Here is a 14,291-nt window from a genome sequence, read left to right as displayed (position 1 = left end):
TTTCTTTCTCTTCTTGAAGACTCCTTTGGCGTCATGGATCTCGAGTACGATGCCCAACAAGATCTTCGCTGCAGTAATGTCATTCATCGTAAAGAGTTCCTCCATGAGACTTCATCAACCATGTGCCACCCAAGATTTTCCGTTGACACCATTTTACAATAGGCATTGTAGCCGATCTATTTTCATTCAATGATGCAAAACAGCAAAGGATACTCGACAGTTACTATTTTCCAGATGCCGAATTTGTGTCGCCGTTATTAAGCACCCACGGAACTTATAATATCCGCCAGTAAGTACGTATACTCATGGCACCTGATACAATGACACTGGCGAACCCGGGGTTTCTTTTTGGGTTTTTATTGACGTTGCAGTTCTCCCATGACTTGACAGTGTTTTCTTATTGTGGAAATCTCTGAATAAGAAACAGCCTATTGTTGATAAAGTATGTTACAGCGGTGATACATGTGTCGTCTTTTTGACACAGTTATTATGTCCTCGGCTTTTCCCCTTGGTCGAACTACGTTTACCTGTGATTGTGACCTTGTCTTTCCGGGAAACCGATATTGACAGTGGTCTCGTCAAAATATTTCGACACCATGAGAGCTGGACCATTGACGGTAAATAGCGGGAACTTGGGAAATCCATTGCATCCATTTCTGAAACCATCAAGACTAAACTAAAGATCATCCACAGACATGATCCATTCTGTACCTCTGATTTCCTATTGGTACGATCACATAGTACGATTCATGATGGGCAAGTTACTGGTATCGGCTGGTCACGTCATCCACGTCACGACGGAGACAATTGATTTACTTTCTACACGAAGTCGCGAGATCGAAGAAGCACGTATCCAACTAGCCTTGTTGAACGCTTCCAAAGCCGCCACGCAGAGAAAATAAATCGTCAAGCGGAGCGGGAAAATAATAAAGAATTGGAAAATGCAAATACCGAGGTATATTTTGACAATAATTGACGACAGTATTGGCAATGAACGGTATCCATCACAAAGGGTATTAGGCAAAAAGAGGAGGGATATACAAGATGGGAAAAGGAAAATGTGCAACAAGAAATTGGGTTGGCTGAATTGGGGGTGCTGGGACTATTCACAAAACCAGTCGAGATCGATGGTGCATGTAGCGAGGTTGACCATGTGATGCTGGTCATCCGTGTCGAATTGCAAGTGACCGTTAAAGTAGCCTTTTCTTGAAAAGAGCGGGGTCGTGTAAGGGTTGGCAACGTGGATGGAACGCTTCAGCACAATACCGCGTGATTCTAAGATAATGGCTAGATTGAGTGTCCGTGAGCAGCTCAGCCATTCTTCATTGGCGCCAAATTGAATTTGCCGAGTCACATAATGGAAACTTCGTGGTTGGAACAGTTTTAGATGACAAGATTGATCGTCGGTAGGTTTTATGGAAGGCGTGAGCCAGGGCATCAAGGACGGTATCATGGAAAACGGCCGTCCCGGCATGTATTGGCTAGGAAGCGTCATGGCAACTATCGGGTCGTTTACCAAACAAGCGTACAGTCGCCGCTGACAGAAGACAGGGTGCGTGAGCATCAATCGATCAATATAAGGGTTATACGTTGACGGAAGGACCGAGTGAAGACCGCAGAGATCGGACAATGGCAGATAGCTTAGTATTTCCAACAAGATTTCCGTCGGCAAATGCACCGGCGCACATATTTGAGCCGACATGGCACAGAAACAAAAAAGGGGAAGGTCAAGGTTCAGAGAAAAATGAGGAGCATGCAAGAAATAAAGGACCAAGCACCCCGTTGGTCAGCCGTGACTGTAGAAAAATCTACTTAACAGCGCGCTTTCTTCGAAACGGACTTGAAAAAACAACACAGAAAACAAAAAGCGTTCCTTACCTTTCTCAGTTATCTCGATAATTCGGGGGAGCCTGATCACGTTGTATCTTACCTTGTAACATTGGTGGCTATGGTTCAGTGGAAAGTCAATTGTTTGGCGGCTGTTCTCTCTTTTTTTTTTTTTTTTTTTTTTTTTTATCACCACCTCTTTTTCTATCTCCGTGGATGGAAACTGTATCCCTTTGAAAGTAGTTATACTTGCAATTACGAGGGAAAGAAAAATGTGGGCTGTCGTAAGGCCATGCGCAGTCTAAGAACGCATGCACAAGGATTTGCTTATCTACAGTTGGTATCGCAAAAACGTTGCTTTCACCAACGCTCGTATCTTGGCAAAGGCATGGTTTGCAACAAGTCAAAATATGTGAAAAGGGAAATTACATGCGCCGTCTCTAAAATATGATAACAGCAGAAAGTAGTTGAAGAATACCCCCAATCATAGCGTCAACTACCTAATGATCGTCGCAAACGTTTGACTGGAAGCGATCATCTTTTGTTGATTGCGAAAATTTTCAAGTTCAGAATCCGGATGATCATTTTGTGTTGAAAAAAAAAAGTGTGAGCCGGCGGCTGCATTTCAATAAATGATTAACTTGCATCACGTCGGGCTGCTTTTTAGTTTGAACATTTTTCTTGCTTATTTTGCCCTCGTATCATGGTAATCAACAATATCGAAATAACCAAATATGAAGTGTATGACATTCGCTTCCCTACCTCGATCGATTTGTGTGGATCGGATGCCATGAATAAAGATCCAGATTATTCGGCAGCATACATCGTTTTCTACACCAACACGCGCTTGGAAGGTCACGGTATGACATTCACGCTTGGCCGAGGCAACGAAGTGTGCTGCCATGCTATTGAAGCTTTAGCTCCCAAGTTTGTCGGTAAAACACTGGATCATCTCGTGCAGAATATGTTTGAGACGCTGCGTCTGTGCATTGGAGACAGCCAACTTCGATGGATTGGGCCGGAAAAGGGAGCCATTCATTTGGCCACGGCTGCTGTGTTGAACGCGATTTGGGATTTATGGGCAAAGGCAGAGAACAAACCGCTGTGGAAACTCGTGGTGGATTTGACCCCCGAAGAGTTGGTCCGCTGCATCGATTTCCGATACATTACCGACGTGATCACACCAGAAGAAGCCATTCAGATGCTGAAGGAAAAGGTCGATACCAAGGCCGCTCGAGAAGCAGATATGATCTCCCACGGTTATCCCGCATACACAACGTCCGCAGGTTGGCTCGGTAAGCAACAATTCACACGCTTTGTTTAACATCGGTCATCTAATGTAAATTTCCCATTCAGGTTACAGCGACGAAAAAATCTTGCATGAATGTGAAAAGGCCCGAGCCGAAGGATTTACACACTTTAAGCAAAAAGTGGGTCTCGATAAAGAGGCCGACATACGGCGGGCTCGACTGATTCGACAGGCGATTGGTGATGACAGTATTTTGATGATGGATGCTAACCAAATATGGGATGTCAACGAAGCCATTGCCTGGATGAAGGATTTGTTGCCGTTCAAACCATTGTTCATCGAGGAACCTACTTCGCCCGATGATGTGCTTGGCCATGCGACGATCCGCAAAGCGCTTCATCCACATACCAAGGTGGCGACGGGCGAGCATATTCAAAATCGGGTGATTTTCAAACAACTATTCCAAACTGGTGCAATTGATGTGTGTCAAATCGATGCATGTCGCGTCGCCAGCGTGAATGAGGTGCTGGCGATCTTACTGATGGCCAAGAAATTCAATGTACCTGTATGTCCGCACGCTGGCGGGGTCGGCTTGTGTGAGTACGTGCAACACCTTGCATTGATCGACTACATTTGCATCTCTGGCACCACCGAACACCGTGTTCTTGAATACGTCGACAGTCTTCACGACCACTTTGTGGATCCCGCTGTCATGAAAAAAGGGCGATATCAGGTCCCAACCGCGTCAGGTTACAGTATCCAGATGAAGCCACAATCCATCCAAGATTACACATTTCCAACCGGCAAGATTCATCGAGAAAAAAACCGTGGCTAAGCAAGAGAAAATTGTTTGAATATAAAATAACACATCCAACCGATCACAGTAAATGAACGAATCCCCGTCGCACACATTAAATGTTTGATTCATTTTTATGATACGTATTTGAAATAAACTGATGTAGCATATTGCTCGTTCATACCAGTTTAGAAGAACCGATAGATTATCGTGAGCACGTCCATTATTTACCGTCGAAAGACTTGTCAAACTAGGCAAAAGTTGAACAGGATCCAAAAAGAACATATTCAAATAAAAATAGGGGCATTTGATTGTTTTTTTTTCTCTCTCTCTCTCTCTCTATGGCGGCGTACAGCATCCGAAAATAGAATTGCAATTTAGTCTTTCTGAATAGGTTATTCAAAGAGGGCCAGAGCTTTCAAAAAGGTACTGTTGGCTCAATTCAATTCTATGGCTGACATCATTTCCACCTGGTCGCTTGTAACATGACGTTCCATCAGTGTCATCATTGCCCTCATATACAACATGAAGCCGCGTGAAAAAAAAAGGTGTGGCACTGTCGTGACCATGATTCACCATGTCGGAGAAGCCAAGGGCGGGAATTCATGCTTTCCACTCACCGCTTGGTCAATTACGTCGTGTCAAAAGAAAAGCGGACCGTGGAGAACCCAGTCACAGATGGTCCAAAACGAGCACTGGCTGTCTTGAAGATCGCACCTTTTCCCCCCTTGGCATTGGTGAACGCCTTTTTCCTTTTCTTCCAACTTTTTATATATCATGAATATTTTTCGTCTTGTCGCGGATTTGATGCATTTAGCATCAATTTTTATCCTGTTGTTAAAAATTCGAAGCACGCGTTCCTGCGTAGGTGAGTTGAAACCCTTTAAAAAGCCTGCAAATGGCCGTGAACTTGTATTACCACAGTCGTGAGTAACTTGATTTTTCTTACTCTAGGTATATCGTTTAAATCGCAACTACTTTATGCCATTGTCTACTTGACCCGTTACTTGGATTTGGTAACGAAGTGGGTGTCACTTTACAACACATGTATGAAAGTGTTCTTCATCGCTTCGTCGTTATATGTCATCTACCTGATGAGATTCAAATTCAAGGCCACTTACGACGCGAGTTTGGATACGTTCCGCGTTGAATATCTGCTGGGAGTTGCAGCTATTTTGGGGGTGGCATTTACTTATCACTACACAGTAATGGAGGTAAGCGGATGACGTTCACGAAGCTTTTGGCTTTTTCTACGTGGTTGGAACTGAAATCGACGATTGGCTGATCGTCTTGGCCTTGCCTTTTTTAGATTTTGTGGTCTTTTTCGATTTGGCTGGAATCCGTGGCCATTCTGCCTCAACTGTTTATGCTTCAGAGAACCGGCGAAGCAGAGACCATCACCACGCATTACTTATTCGCTCTGGGCGCTTATCGAGGCCTGTATTTGTTCAATTGGATTTACCGATACTTTTTTGAAAACTACGTGGATTGGATCGCGTGGGTAGCCGGTCTGTTGCAGACCGCATTGTACAGTGACTTTTTCTACATTTATTACACAAAGTAAGTGTGTTTGTTTCTAGTTAAACTAAAAGGTGGTCAGTGCTCCTCTGGGCTCACGGAGATGTCTTCTCCTTTTTTTCATATTAGGGTTGTCAAGGGCAAGAAGTTCGAATTACCAAAGTAAGTATCCAAAAAAAAGAAAAGAGATTCATTAACCTGTAAACTGAAATCATTAACTCTCTTTATCGCTTTCCTATTTTTCTGCCTCTTTCTCTTTAAAGGATGGTCTAAGACGAAATCCAAAAACTTCACCTATATTAATAAAGTAGGGTTGGTTTTTTCTTCCTTTCTTATTCGCTCTCTGTTTCTGAAGGTTTTGGTTATTATTGGTTGATTCAAAAAAATATTGGATGGGGTCATCAAAAGTTCAATGAGGGGGGATGATTTTTCAAAAAACCGTTGATCCTGTCGATACGCAAGTTATAGCAATGGGTGATTGGGGTTTTGTTGATCATTTAGGTTCTTGCAAACAATTTTATTTTTGTGCTTGAGCGATACAGTGATAGGCAGATCACAGCCACAATTTTGTGCCAATTGAAACATTTTTAGCATCGAGCCTCAAACGTGTCAATCGCTGCTTGGATCAGTTTGTAGTGTATTCCATATTTTTACACAGTGAATGAATCGTAAATGTTCGGTAGAAAGATTTGCTACTGTCCGAAAACCGAGCTTCTTCATATCAAGAATGTTAATATAAGCATTTTCCAAGCTGTTCCATTGGTCTAATGCCGTAATTTGCAAGATACCCCACATGTTGACTTTCATACATCGTAAGTTTCGCCCAGATTATGTATTTCATATGCATAGACGTTGTCTGACAAACAGTCGCTCAATGTAAGAAGGCAACCTCCAACGGCAGACGGCATTCAAAATGAATGTAGGGCTTGTTAGGGGTTACAAAAATGTAATAAACCAATCTGAAACCAAAAGAAGTCTTCGTAGCATGATGACCCATGTCATAATGGCTCTGGTTTTTTTTTCACTTTTTTCACTTTTATCACGGAAGTCGGAGCTGCGATATCTGTCTTCTTTTGTAGATTCATCGACAACAAAAGTTTGAATAATATGCAAAATTCATCACTACCGGCAGCTGTTGATGAAGCAGATATGCTGGCGATTCCGTACCATCGTGATCGTCGGGTGTCTGTCAGCGGCGAATCCATGCAACCCCATCTCACCGGTGTCCAGAAAATCGTTATTCCCAAAAGTGATGAACAACGTGCACGGATCCGCACCGCTACCAATGGTCATTTCTTATTCAAACATTTGAACGAAGACCAATATCGAGACGTGGTTAATGCGATGGCCGAAAAAAAGGTGTCTGCTGGAACCCACGTTATTGATCAGGGAGACGAAGGCGATTATTTCTACGCTGTAGAATCCGGCTGCTTCGATTGTTACGTGAACGATGAACTTGTGACAGAGTACGATAACAAGGGCAGTTTTGGCGAACTTGCATTAATGTACAATGCGCCTCGTGCTGCCACCATTGTTGCGAAAACCGACGGTGTTTTATGGGCTCTTGATCGACACACATTCCGCACCATTCTCATGAATGATACAGCTCGTAAACGGCACATGTACGACGAATTCCTGAAAGAGGTGCCCATTCTGAAATCGCTTCGTGAAGAAGAGCGACACAAGATTGCCGATTCCTTGGAAACGGTCTCATTCAAAGATCAACAAGTGGTTGTCCATCAGAACGAAGTGGGTGAAAACTTTTATCTCATCGTTGATGGTGAAGCGTTGGTGTATAAATCGTCCGATGACGGTTCACCACCGCGCAAGGTAAATCGCTTGGGCAAAAGTGATTACTTTGGCGAGCTGGCTTTGCTCAACGATAAACCGCGAGCGGCCACGATTGTCGCTCAGAAGCATTTGAAATGTGCGACACTGGATAAAAATGCATTCACCCGACTCTTGGGTCCTGTAGTGGATATTCTTCGCCGTAACTCTGTAAACTATCAACACATTTTAAATTTAGCAGCTGAAGAAAAGTAATAAATACAAAGAGAGAAAAAAACTTAGATATAAACAAAAAAAAAAGGCCGAAAGGTGGAAATAACAAGGTATTTATGAGGAAACGCCTTTGGTCTCTTCCATCTTTTGCTTTTTGCGCGCCAAGTAACGTTCTTTGGCACTCATGGCCGCTTCATCGGTGGTTCGTTTGGCGGCTACCTTTTGTTCAAATTCTTCTTGTTTCTTTCTCGCTTCTTCTTCCTCCTTCTGTTTGTTAGCCAACATCTGGCGTTCCACTTCCTGACTCAGGCGTTCACGTTCGTCACCACGGCCCTGTCGTCGTCGCGCTTCATATTCCGCCACCTTCTTTCGCTTATACTCTTCGTATTCCAGTTGTCGCTCGCGGATGCGTTCGTCCGATGAAGCCAGTGAACCAAACGAACCAAACTTGGGTTTTGCAACATTTAAACCTGCACCTAGCAGTTCACGCTTATCGACAATTTCGTTGTTATCGTTCAACGTCACCGATTTGCCTTCTCGTCGTGCTTGCTCCAGTAACTGGAGATCTTCATCCAATTGTTTTTCTCCTTGTTCAAGTTTCTTTTGCTTCTCAGCCGATGACGATTCTTTCTTATTCATCTCATCCATAAGTGCATTGTGTAGTGCTTCTTTTTTGTCGAGCATCCGTTTGTAAAACGATGTCATGGTCTTATTCTTCTCCATTTCCTCTGCAAATGGAAATTGAAAAAAATTATGCGACATTGTACGCTTCTCTTTTTTCCTGTGGCTGCAAGTTCTTACCTTCACGTTTTTTCTCCTCAGCTTCGATTCGCTCCAACTCTGCTTTGTGTTTCTTGAATCTAATACAACAATATATAACATGTAAGAACTCCTTCCGTGACGAATACTTGGATTGCATGATCCCTATCCTTACGCTTCGGTCATAAAGACTTCTCGTCCTGCAAATTCTTCTCCTTCCGCTTCTCGCTCTCGGGCCACCTTTTTCTCTTCTGCTAGTAATCGATCGCGTTTTCGGATCTCGGCCATTTCCAACAGTCCTTGGATATATTTTGGCCGTTTATCCTCTTTGCCTTTGAGGGTTTCCTTCTTTTTTCGCTCCACTTCTTTGAGATCATCGTACACCGCATCGTAGTCAAAGATATTTGGGTCTTCTTCCAGCGCCTTGGCATGTTCTTCTGTGATCTTTTTATTGGTTGTTTTCAAGCTCGCCAATTGCTGATTGACCTGTTGGCGTTCTTTTTTCTTGGTCTTTGATCGCGCATCGGATGACTCAATGTCTTCGTGTTCACTTTCACTGTCGTCTTGCTGCCCAAACGCAGATCGTTTGGCTTGGAACATGGGTTTAGCCTTTTTGGCAGAAATGTTTAGTCCAAATTTCATGGCGAGGATTGACTGGGAATATTCGCAGAATGATGTATGAAAGATCAAACCAAATTGCTCAATTCAAAAATGCAAGGGCGCGGTTTGAATTTTAAGCGATGCCTTTTTCTGGCACCAGGCTCAACTTGGAGAGTAAAAATACTCTGTGCTGCCCTATACATTTTTTTTTTTTTTGGCATCTAAGCAATAGATTACCTGCAACCAAGCGACCAAATATTTTTGGTCACTACAGGCACAATATAATAATGTTTCTTTGTAGCGCTGTTCATCATGGATTATTCTGTTCTTCCATGCTTAGAGTACCAGAATCGTCCATGCTATAAAATAAACACTGGTTCCTTTTTTTGGAAAACTAAAACAAGTAGGATCACCAGTCTGCAGTTGCTTTCGAAATCTTCAATGTGGTACTAATATGCCGCCATCTTTTGACAACTGCTCTGACGATATCTGACAACACCTATGGACACGTGTAACCTATCAGGCCACATTTGCAAAGATGGACAACATTTTTTTTCTTTCAATGTAATAGATTTAATAAATTGTATGGAAATAAAGTTAATGCTTAGAAACAGAATGAACAATGTGGATTACATGAACAAGCGTCTGAAGATACAAGAAAGTCAGTTAGCTCTTTCGAGATCAAAGTTTCCCCATTTTCTTTAGAGATCCATGTCCTGGTCAACGCCGACGTTTTGGGAGTTGTCAGAAAGAATACCGCCCTTGAGAAGGTTGTTCAAGGCACCGACGACACGGCCTTCGTTACCAAGGTTACCGGCGGATTGTTCACCTTCCTTGTGGTGACCAGAGTTGGCAGCCGAGGAGACAGCGAAAACAGCAGCGAACAAAGCGAGAACGAAAGCAGCCTTCATGATGAGAGATGAGTTGGTGTAGAAAGAACTGTGTGAAGAAAAGATATTGATATCAAATCGAGGTTGAAATTCATGGTATTTATATGTTGAAAAAGGCCATGGAAATGGGAAGCGTGCCGACTTCCCCTCAGTCAAGCCGAAATGTTGAGCTGATGAAATTAAGCAGGAGCTTCTTTGGCGGCATGCACACTAATCATACGAATACAAAGAACACCAAGTAACTCTTTTTACGTCTCCTGTCAAAAGAAAAGAGCACTGGAGAGTAAACAAGGCCCCCTTGCATAACGATCCCCTTCATGTCATTTTATTTCGGTCCGTTATTCAATCTGACCTCCCTTTATGATCCTTCGTTCTTCTTGATAATGAGAAGCGAAAGCAATATCACCATTTACTTTATGTCCTTTTTCAGACTGCGGATTGATTACAATATTCAATTTTATTGTGATTCTTTCATTTAGAATCTTTGTGAAATGTTGCAAGCGATCGATTACTCCCAATCACCCTTTTTGATCATGTCGCACAATCTTTGACCTTCTTTTTTTTTTTTTAATTTCACCCCCAGACACAGCGATAGATCTCGTATGGTTGACCATATCTCTCGCTTGGGTCAGTTGTCCGGAAAAGGGCTGGCCCCTTACTTTCGTGGCCAGTTTGCACCAACCGGAATCACACGCTCCTTGGTCAATCCCAAGACACGACAACCCTTTGCCACCATTCACGAAGCCACGGTGCCGCAGGTACAGCTAGCGCTCGAGAGCGCCAGAGAACAGCACTCAACTTGGCGCCACAATCACGCATTGCGACGCGATGCTCTTTTCGCTCTGGCGAACGCAGCTCATGACGCCCGACACGATTTGACCGAGCTCGAAATGTTGCAAACGGGCAAATCGCAAGAAGACGCATTGTTCGAAGTGGAGGATACTATTGAATGCCTGCGTCACTTTGCGGGTTATTCTGACAAACTGGCAGGTCAAGCACACACCGGGAACGGTTTGCATGCGTATACTCAAAAGGAACCGTACGGCACGGTAGGCCTTATTACGTCGTTTAATTATCCATTATTGCTAACCGGCTGGAAATTGGCCCCTTCCCTGGCCGCTGGCAATTGTGCGATTGTGAAACCGGCGCCCCAAACCCCGTTGACCACATTAGCTCTGGCTGGATTAGCAACCGATATCCTGCCTGCGGGTGTCCTTAGCGTACTTCCTGGAGGTGCCGAGATAGGGCAGGCAATATTAAAAGGGGTTGATAAGATTAGTTTTACCGGATCCACGGCGGTCGGTCAATCGATCATGCGCGAAGCGGCAGCTACGTTGACACCTATCACGCTGGAATGCGGTGGCAAAAACGCGGCAATCGTGCTAGCCGATGCCGATCTTGATGAAGCTGCTCGTCATATTGCGTCGGGGGCCTTTTCCAATGCTGGCCAGAACTGCTGTGCTGTGTCCAGGGTGTTGGTCAGCGTAGAAGTGCATGATACCTTTTTAGATAAATTAAGTCAACATTTGGATACCCAGGACTGGGGACCGCTGATCGATCAAACTCAATACGAACGCGTCCTGGGCCATATTGAACGCGCCACGGAGTCACCTGCATTTGTCGGCCCACGCAACAACGATGGCCAATCAGGGTATTATGTTCCTCCCACCGTCTTCACGCAAGTGGACGATCACTCACCTCTCGCTCGCCAAGAAATATTTGGTCCCGTTCTATCAATACTGAAGCCTTTCCGGACGATAGAAGAAGCCATCGGCCGTGCTAATAATTCCCCCTATGGCTTAGCTGCCGGTGTGTTTACCAAGGATTACAAGAGAGCCCATTCTATCGTGCCGCAACTGAAAGCCGGCGTCGTTTGGGTCAATACCTATAACCTTATGCCTTCCTTCTTACCATTTGGCGGCGTCAAAATGTCCGGTATTGGCAAAGACCTTGGCCAAGCAGCGATGAATGAATTCACCATAGAGAAATCAGTCATGTTTGGCCTAACATAATAACTCGCATAGGATCATCTTTGTGCAATGCGGCTCTCTTTTTGTTATATCTTTTTCGTTTTACAAGTAAAAAATATTTGCAGTTGTAGTTTATTGAGGTTTTCATTATAAACATTGGAACGCCACCATTCGGCTTATGATACATAACATCATAACAAAACCATACAGACACATGTATGTCTCATGCGCAGTTTTTTTTTTTGACCATGTGAGCCATGCAATTTATGTTGGTGTAATAAAAATGTATACATTTGGCAGGTTCACGTACAAGAGGATAATGGATATATAGTAAGCTGATGATAAATTTACAAAAGAATGATAGATCGAAGGGTAGTAGATGATTAAAAATGAAAAGGGGGGGATAGCGAAAATGACTCGCTTATTCTAGTAAGAGTAGAGAAATTCCTATTGTGGGTCATGTTCAAAAACTTCTTGCTCTTCAAAAGAGCTGATTTCGACGGGTTTGGAAGGATAGAAATAGGCGGTTACATCGGAGAAAGGTGCGGATAGACTCCAACGCTTCGAGGAGAGTTTGTCTTCAACTTCTTTGGAGCGTGCCACCGGTCGTGGACGCAGCCATCGTAATAAGAGAGGAATGACAATGAGGTACATTAAACCAACCACAATAAGACCAAAATGAAGGAAAAATCTACACATGTAAATCATGAATTAAGTTATCCTGTTTCTGAGAAAATGGTGCGAAAAAAAAAGTCCTTGGCACATACCTGAAATCGTAACTGATAGTAAAGACTGATTTGGTGTGAGGATATGACAGGGTGGTGTTGTTGGTTTCCATGGTGTGCTGGGCGGAGGTTTCTGAAGAGTAATGATGATGGCGTGAAGAGGAAGAGGGTGAAAACGCGGGTGAAGTAGAGAAGAAGGCAAGACACATGAACATGGCCATGAACATTTTGGAACCGCCTTCGTTTTCGTTGGCCTTGGCCGCTGCTGTGGCTGCCTTCTTTGCTCGACGACGGTAGGGACGACGTTCGGGTTTAGGAATCAGTTGTGCCAATGCGGCACGTTGGGCGGCACGTTCGCGCAACATCATCTGTCGTTCTTCGCGTTCACGTTCTTGGGCCAGTTTTCTTTCGCGGGACAATCGTTCAGCTTCCATGCGTTCAAATTCTTGCTTTTGTAGACGGAATCGGCTCAATACTTCGCCACCGCCGGGCATTTGGCCAATGATTTGCTGTAAAATTTGATTTTCTTGATCAACCAATTCGTTGCTGTGTTTCAAAAACGAAATGTATTCGGTTGCTTTGCGCAAAATCGTGGCTTTGTTGAGTTTCTTGGCCACCTCGACGCCTTCGACGATTTCCTCGGTGTCGCTATTGCTGTCGTCTTCTTCGTCTTCAAGTGATTGACCGGTTTTCTCCTTGATTTTGGCTTTGTACAGCGCAGGAACCACGTTCTTCAGATCGCGAATACGATCGTTGATGTTGTTGCGGTAACGACGTTCAATGGCATTGTGAGCCACCTTTTTCAGATGACGGCCAGGTTCAAAGTCGGGACTACCTGACATCATGCTGCTGGAACGGCGGGTCTTTCGCCAATGGCGGGTTTCCGAGACGTCGTAATTTTCTTCTTTTACTACAATAAACAGAGTGGTCCATGAGCCAAAAAATCTAAAAAAAAAAGATGTTTCATTGATGGTTTACCTTTGAAGGGCCCTTGAGCCCATTGATCGATGGCTGCAAATGCCCCACTTAACGATTGCGTACGCACAGGAGGCGACATGCTCGGAGAGGAAGACAAGGCACATGGCGACATGGATGGTTGCGACGTCGCGGGCTCGGACAAAGGCGTAGTGGGAATGGCAATACCGGGCATATTATTGGCAAACTGGGTACCCATTTGCAAGAAATCGGAGGGTGGCGTGGGGGGATGATAATTAGCTAGCGCTTTTTCAGCTTCTTCTTTGATGCGTTGACTGAGGTCAAAGCGATAGGTTGTATCCGGCATCATAGCGGGGGCAGGCAAATCGAATTGTTGAGGCGAATGCATAGGGGTCAACGCGGATTGCGTGGACGTCTCGGGTGATGTCAAGGAAGAAGGGACCATGGCGGGTGGGGCCTGGAGACCCCAGTCGAGCAGATTAAAATCCTGGTTTGAACAGAGATAATCCGTCATTCGGGGTAGATTATTGTTGTTCGTAAGAGGATGTTGTGGAGGCGAGTATATCGCTTGATGCGATGCCAATAAGGCATTATGGCATAAAATCCCTTGTTGTTGCTGTTGCTGAGCTAAGGATTGCTGCTGCTGTTGCTGTTGCTGTTGCTGGAACGCTTGTTGCTCTTGCTGCTGCTGTTGCAACTGTTGCATCGATGCGATGTTAAAATACGTGTCAAAGTCGAGGTCGGGTATATCTTGTAGCATAATCTTTATTTACAGTAGAATGGAACAAATGTTTAAAATGAAAAATGTCTCTCCTTCATATATAAAATGATAACAGAAACAGGCCACTTTTTTTCCTTGCACACGTCAATTGGCGGCACGCAGCGATCTGATTGGCTGACACAAACCTCACCTCATATTTTTCAGACTTGCTGCCAAAAAAAAACTATAGGGCGCACCAAATCCAGCTCGGGGAGGATGTGGGCAACCTCACGCCATTCTCGCATTTTTTTTTTTCGATT

General features: G+C 44.2%; 9 protein-coding genes across 9 annotated transcripts; 5 read left to right on the top strand and 4 right to left on the bottom strand.

The window, feature by feature from the left end:
• Positions 1-427: 427 nt before the first annotated feature.
• BYT42DRAFT_491190 (uncharacterized protein) lies at positions 428-902 on the top strand (the record flags this gene model as incomplete). The annotated part of the gene is made up of 2 exons (XM_051564056.1): positions 428-617; positions 694-902. Coding segments are annotated over 2 exons (399 nt in total), but the record flags the coding sequence as incomplete, so codon positions are not given.
• Positions 895-1,913, bottom strand: BYT42DRAFT_221161 (uncharacterized protein). Its single transcript, XM_051562586.1, has 2 exons — positions 1,879-1,913; positions 895-1,796 (listed from the first exon to the last, which is right to left on the bottom strand). The coding sequence occupies exon 2, from the start codon at positions 1,700-1,702 to the stop codon at positions 1,103-1,105; it is 600 nt and encodes a 199-aa protein (XP_051425896.1). The 5' UTR covers positions 1,703-1,796; positions 1,879-1,913; the 3' UTR covers positions 895-1,102.
• A 562-nt stretch (positions 1,914-2,475) lies between these two features.
• Positions 2,476-4,207, top strand: BYT42DRAFT_558885 (putative mandelate racemase/muconate lactonizing enzyme). Its single transcript, XM_051567047.1, has 2 exons — positions 2,476-3,122; positions 3,184-4,207. The coding sequence occupies exons 1-2, from the start codon at positions 2,531-2,533 to the stop codon at positions 3,909-3,911; spliced, it is 1,320 nt and encodes a 439-aa protein (XP_051425895.1). The 5' UTR covers positions 2,476-2,530; the 3' UTR covers positions 3,912-4,207.
• On the top strand, positions 4,187-5,713 carry BYT42DRAFT_558880 (ER lumen protein retaining receptor). The gene is made up of 6 exons (XM_051567046.1): positions 4,187-4,298; positions 4,373-4,740; positions 4,827-5,086; positions 5,182-5,432; positions 5,520-5,552; positions 5,654-5,713. The coding sequence occupies exons 2-6, from the start codon at positions 4,650-4,652 to the stop codon at positions 5,661-5,663; spliced, it is 645 nt and encodes a 214-aa protein (XP_051425894.1). The 5' UTR covers positions 4,187-4,298; positions 4,373-4,649; the 3' UTR covers positions 5,664-5,713.
• Positions 5,714-6,539: 826 nt separating this feature from the next.
• BYT42DRAFT_491335 (cyclic nucleotide-binding-like protein) lies at positions 6,540-7,433 on the top strand (the record flags this gene model as incomplete). The annotated part of the gene is made up of 1 exon (XM_051564068.1): positions 6,540-7,433. One exon carries the CDS (start codon positions 6,540-6,542, stop codon positions 7,431-7,433), a length of 894 nt encoding a protein of 297 aa, XP_051425893.1.
• A 72-nt stretch (positions 7,434-7,505) lies between these two features.
• On the bottom strand, positions 7,506-8,792 carry BYT42DRAFT_592208 (coiled-coil domain-containing protein 55-domain containing protein; the record flags this gene model as incomplete). The annotated part of the gene is made up of 3 exons (XM_051570603.1): positions 7,506-8,119; positions 8,193-8,251; positions 8,326-8,792. The coding sequence occupies 3 exons, from the start codon at positions 8,790-8,792 to the stop codon at positions 7,506-7,508; spliced, it is 1,140 nt and encodes a 379-aa protein (XP_051425892.1).
• A 555-nt stretch (positions 8,793-9,347) lies between these two features.
• Positions 9,348-9,661, bottom strand: BYT42DRAFT_611159 (uncharacterized protein; the record flags this gene model as incomplete). The annotated part of the gene is made up of 2 exons (XM_051571468.1): positions 9,348-9,395; positions 9,482-9,661. 2 exons carry the CDS (start codon positions 9,659-9,661, stop codon positions 9,348-9,350), a joined length of 228 nt encoding a protein of 75 aa, XP_051425891.1.
• An 869-nt stretch (positions 9,662-10,530) lies between these two features.
• Positions 10,531-11,652, top strand: BYT42DRAFT_492436 (aldehyde dehydrogenase domain-containing protein; the record flags this gene model as incomplete). Its single annotated transcript, XM_051564148.1, has 1 exon — positions 10,531-11,652. One exon carries the CDS (start codon positions 10,531-10,533, stop codon positions 11,650-11,652), a length of 1,122 nt encoding a protein of 373 aa, XP_051425890.1.
• Positions 11,653-11,797: 145 nt separating this feature from the next.
• Positions 11,798-14,046, bottom strand: BYT42DRAFT_558871 (helix-loop-helix DNA-binding domain-containing protein). Its single transcript, XM_051567045.1, has 3 exons — positions 13,314-14,046; positions 12,378-13,245; positions 11,798-12,301 (listed from the first exon to the last, which is right to left on the bottom strand). The coding sequence occupies exons 1-3, from the start codon at positions 14,029-14,031 to the stop codon at positions 12,058-12,060; spliced, it is 1,830 nt and encodes a 609-aa protein (XP_051425889.1). The 5' UTR covers positions 14,032-14,046; the 3' UTR covers positions 11,798-12,057.
• Between the last annotated feature and the right edge of the window lie 245 nt (positions 14,047-14,291).

This window comes from Radiomyces spectabilis (genome assembly GCF_025331425.1).
Source record: "Radiomyces spectabilis strain NRRL 2753 chromosome Unknown BYT42scaffold_3, whole genome shotgun sequence".
Classification (NCBI taxonomy): domain Eukaryota; kingdom Fungi; phylum Mucoromycota; class Mucoromycetes; order Mucorales; family Radiomycetaceae; genus Radiomyces; species Radiomyces spectabilis.
Note: the sequence above shows the minus strand (reverse complement) of the source record. Positions and strands in the feature narration are given on the sequence as shown.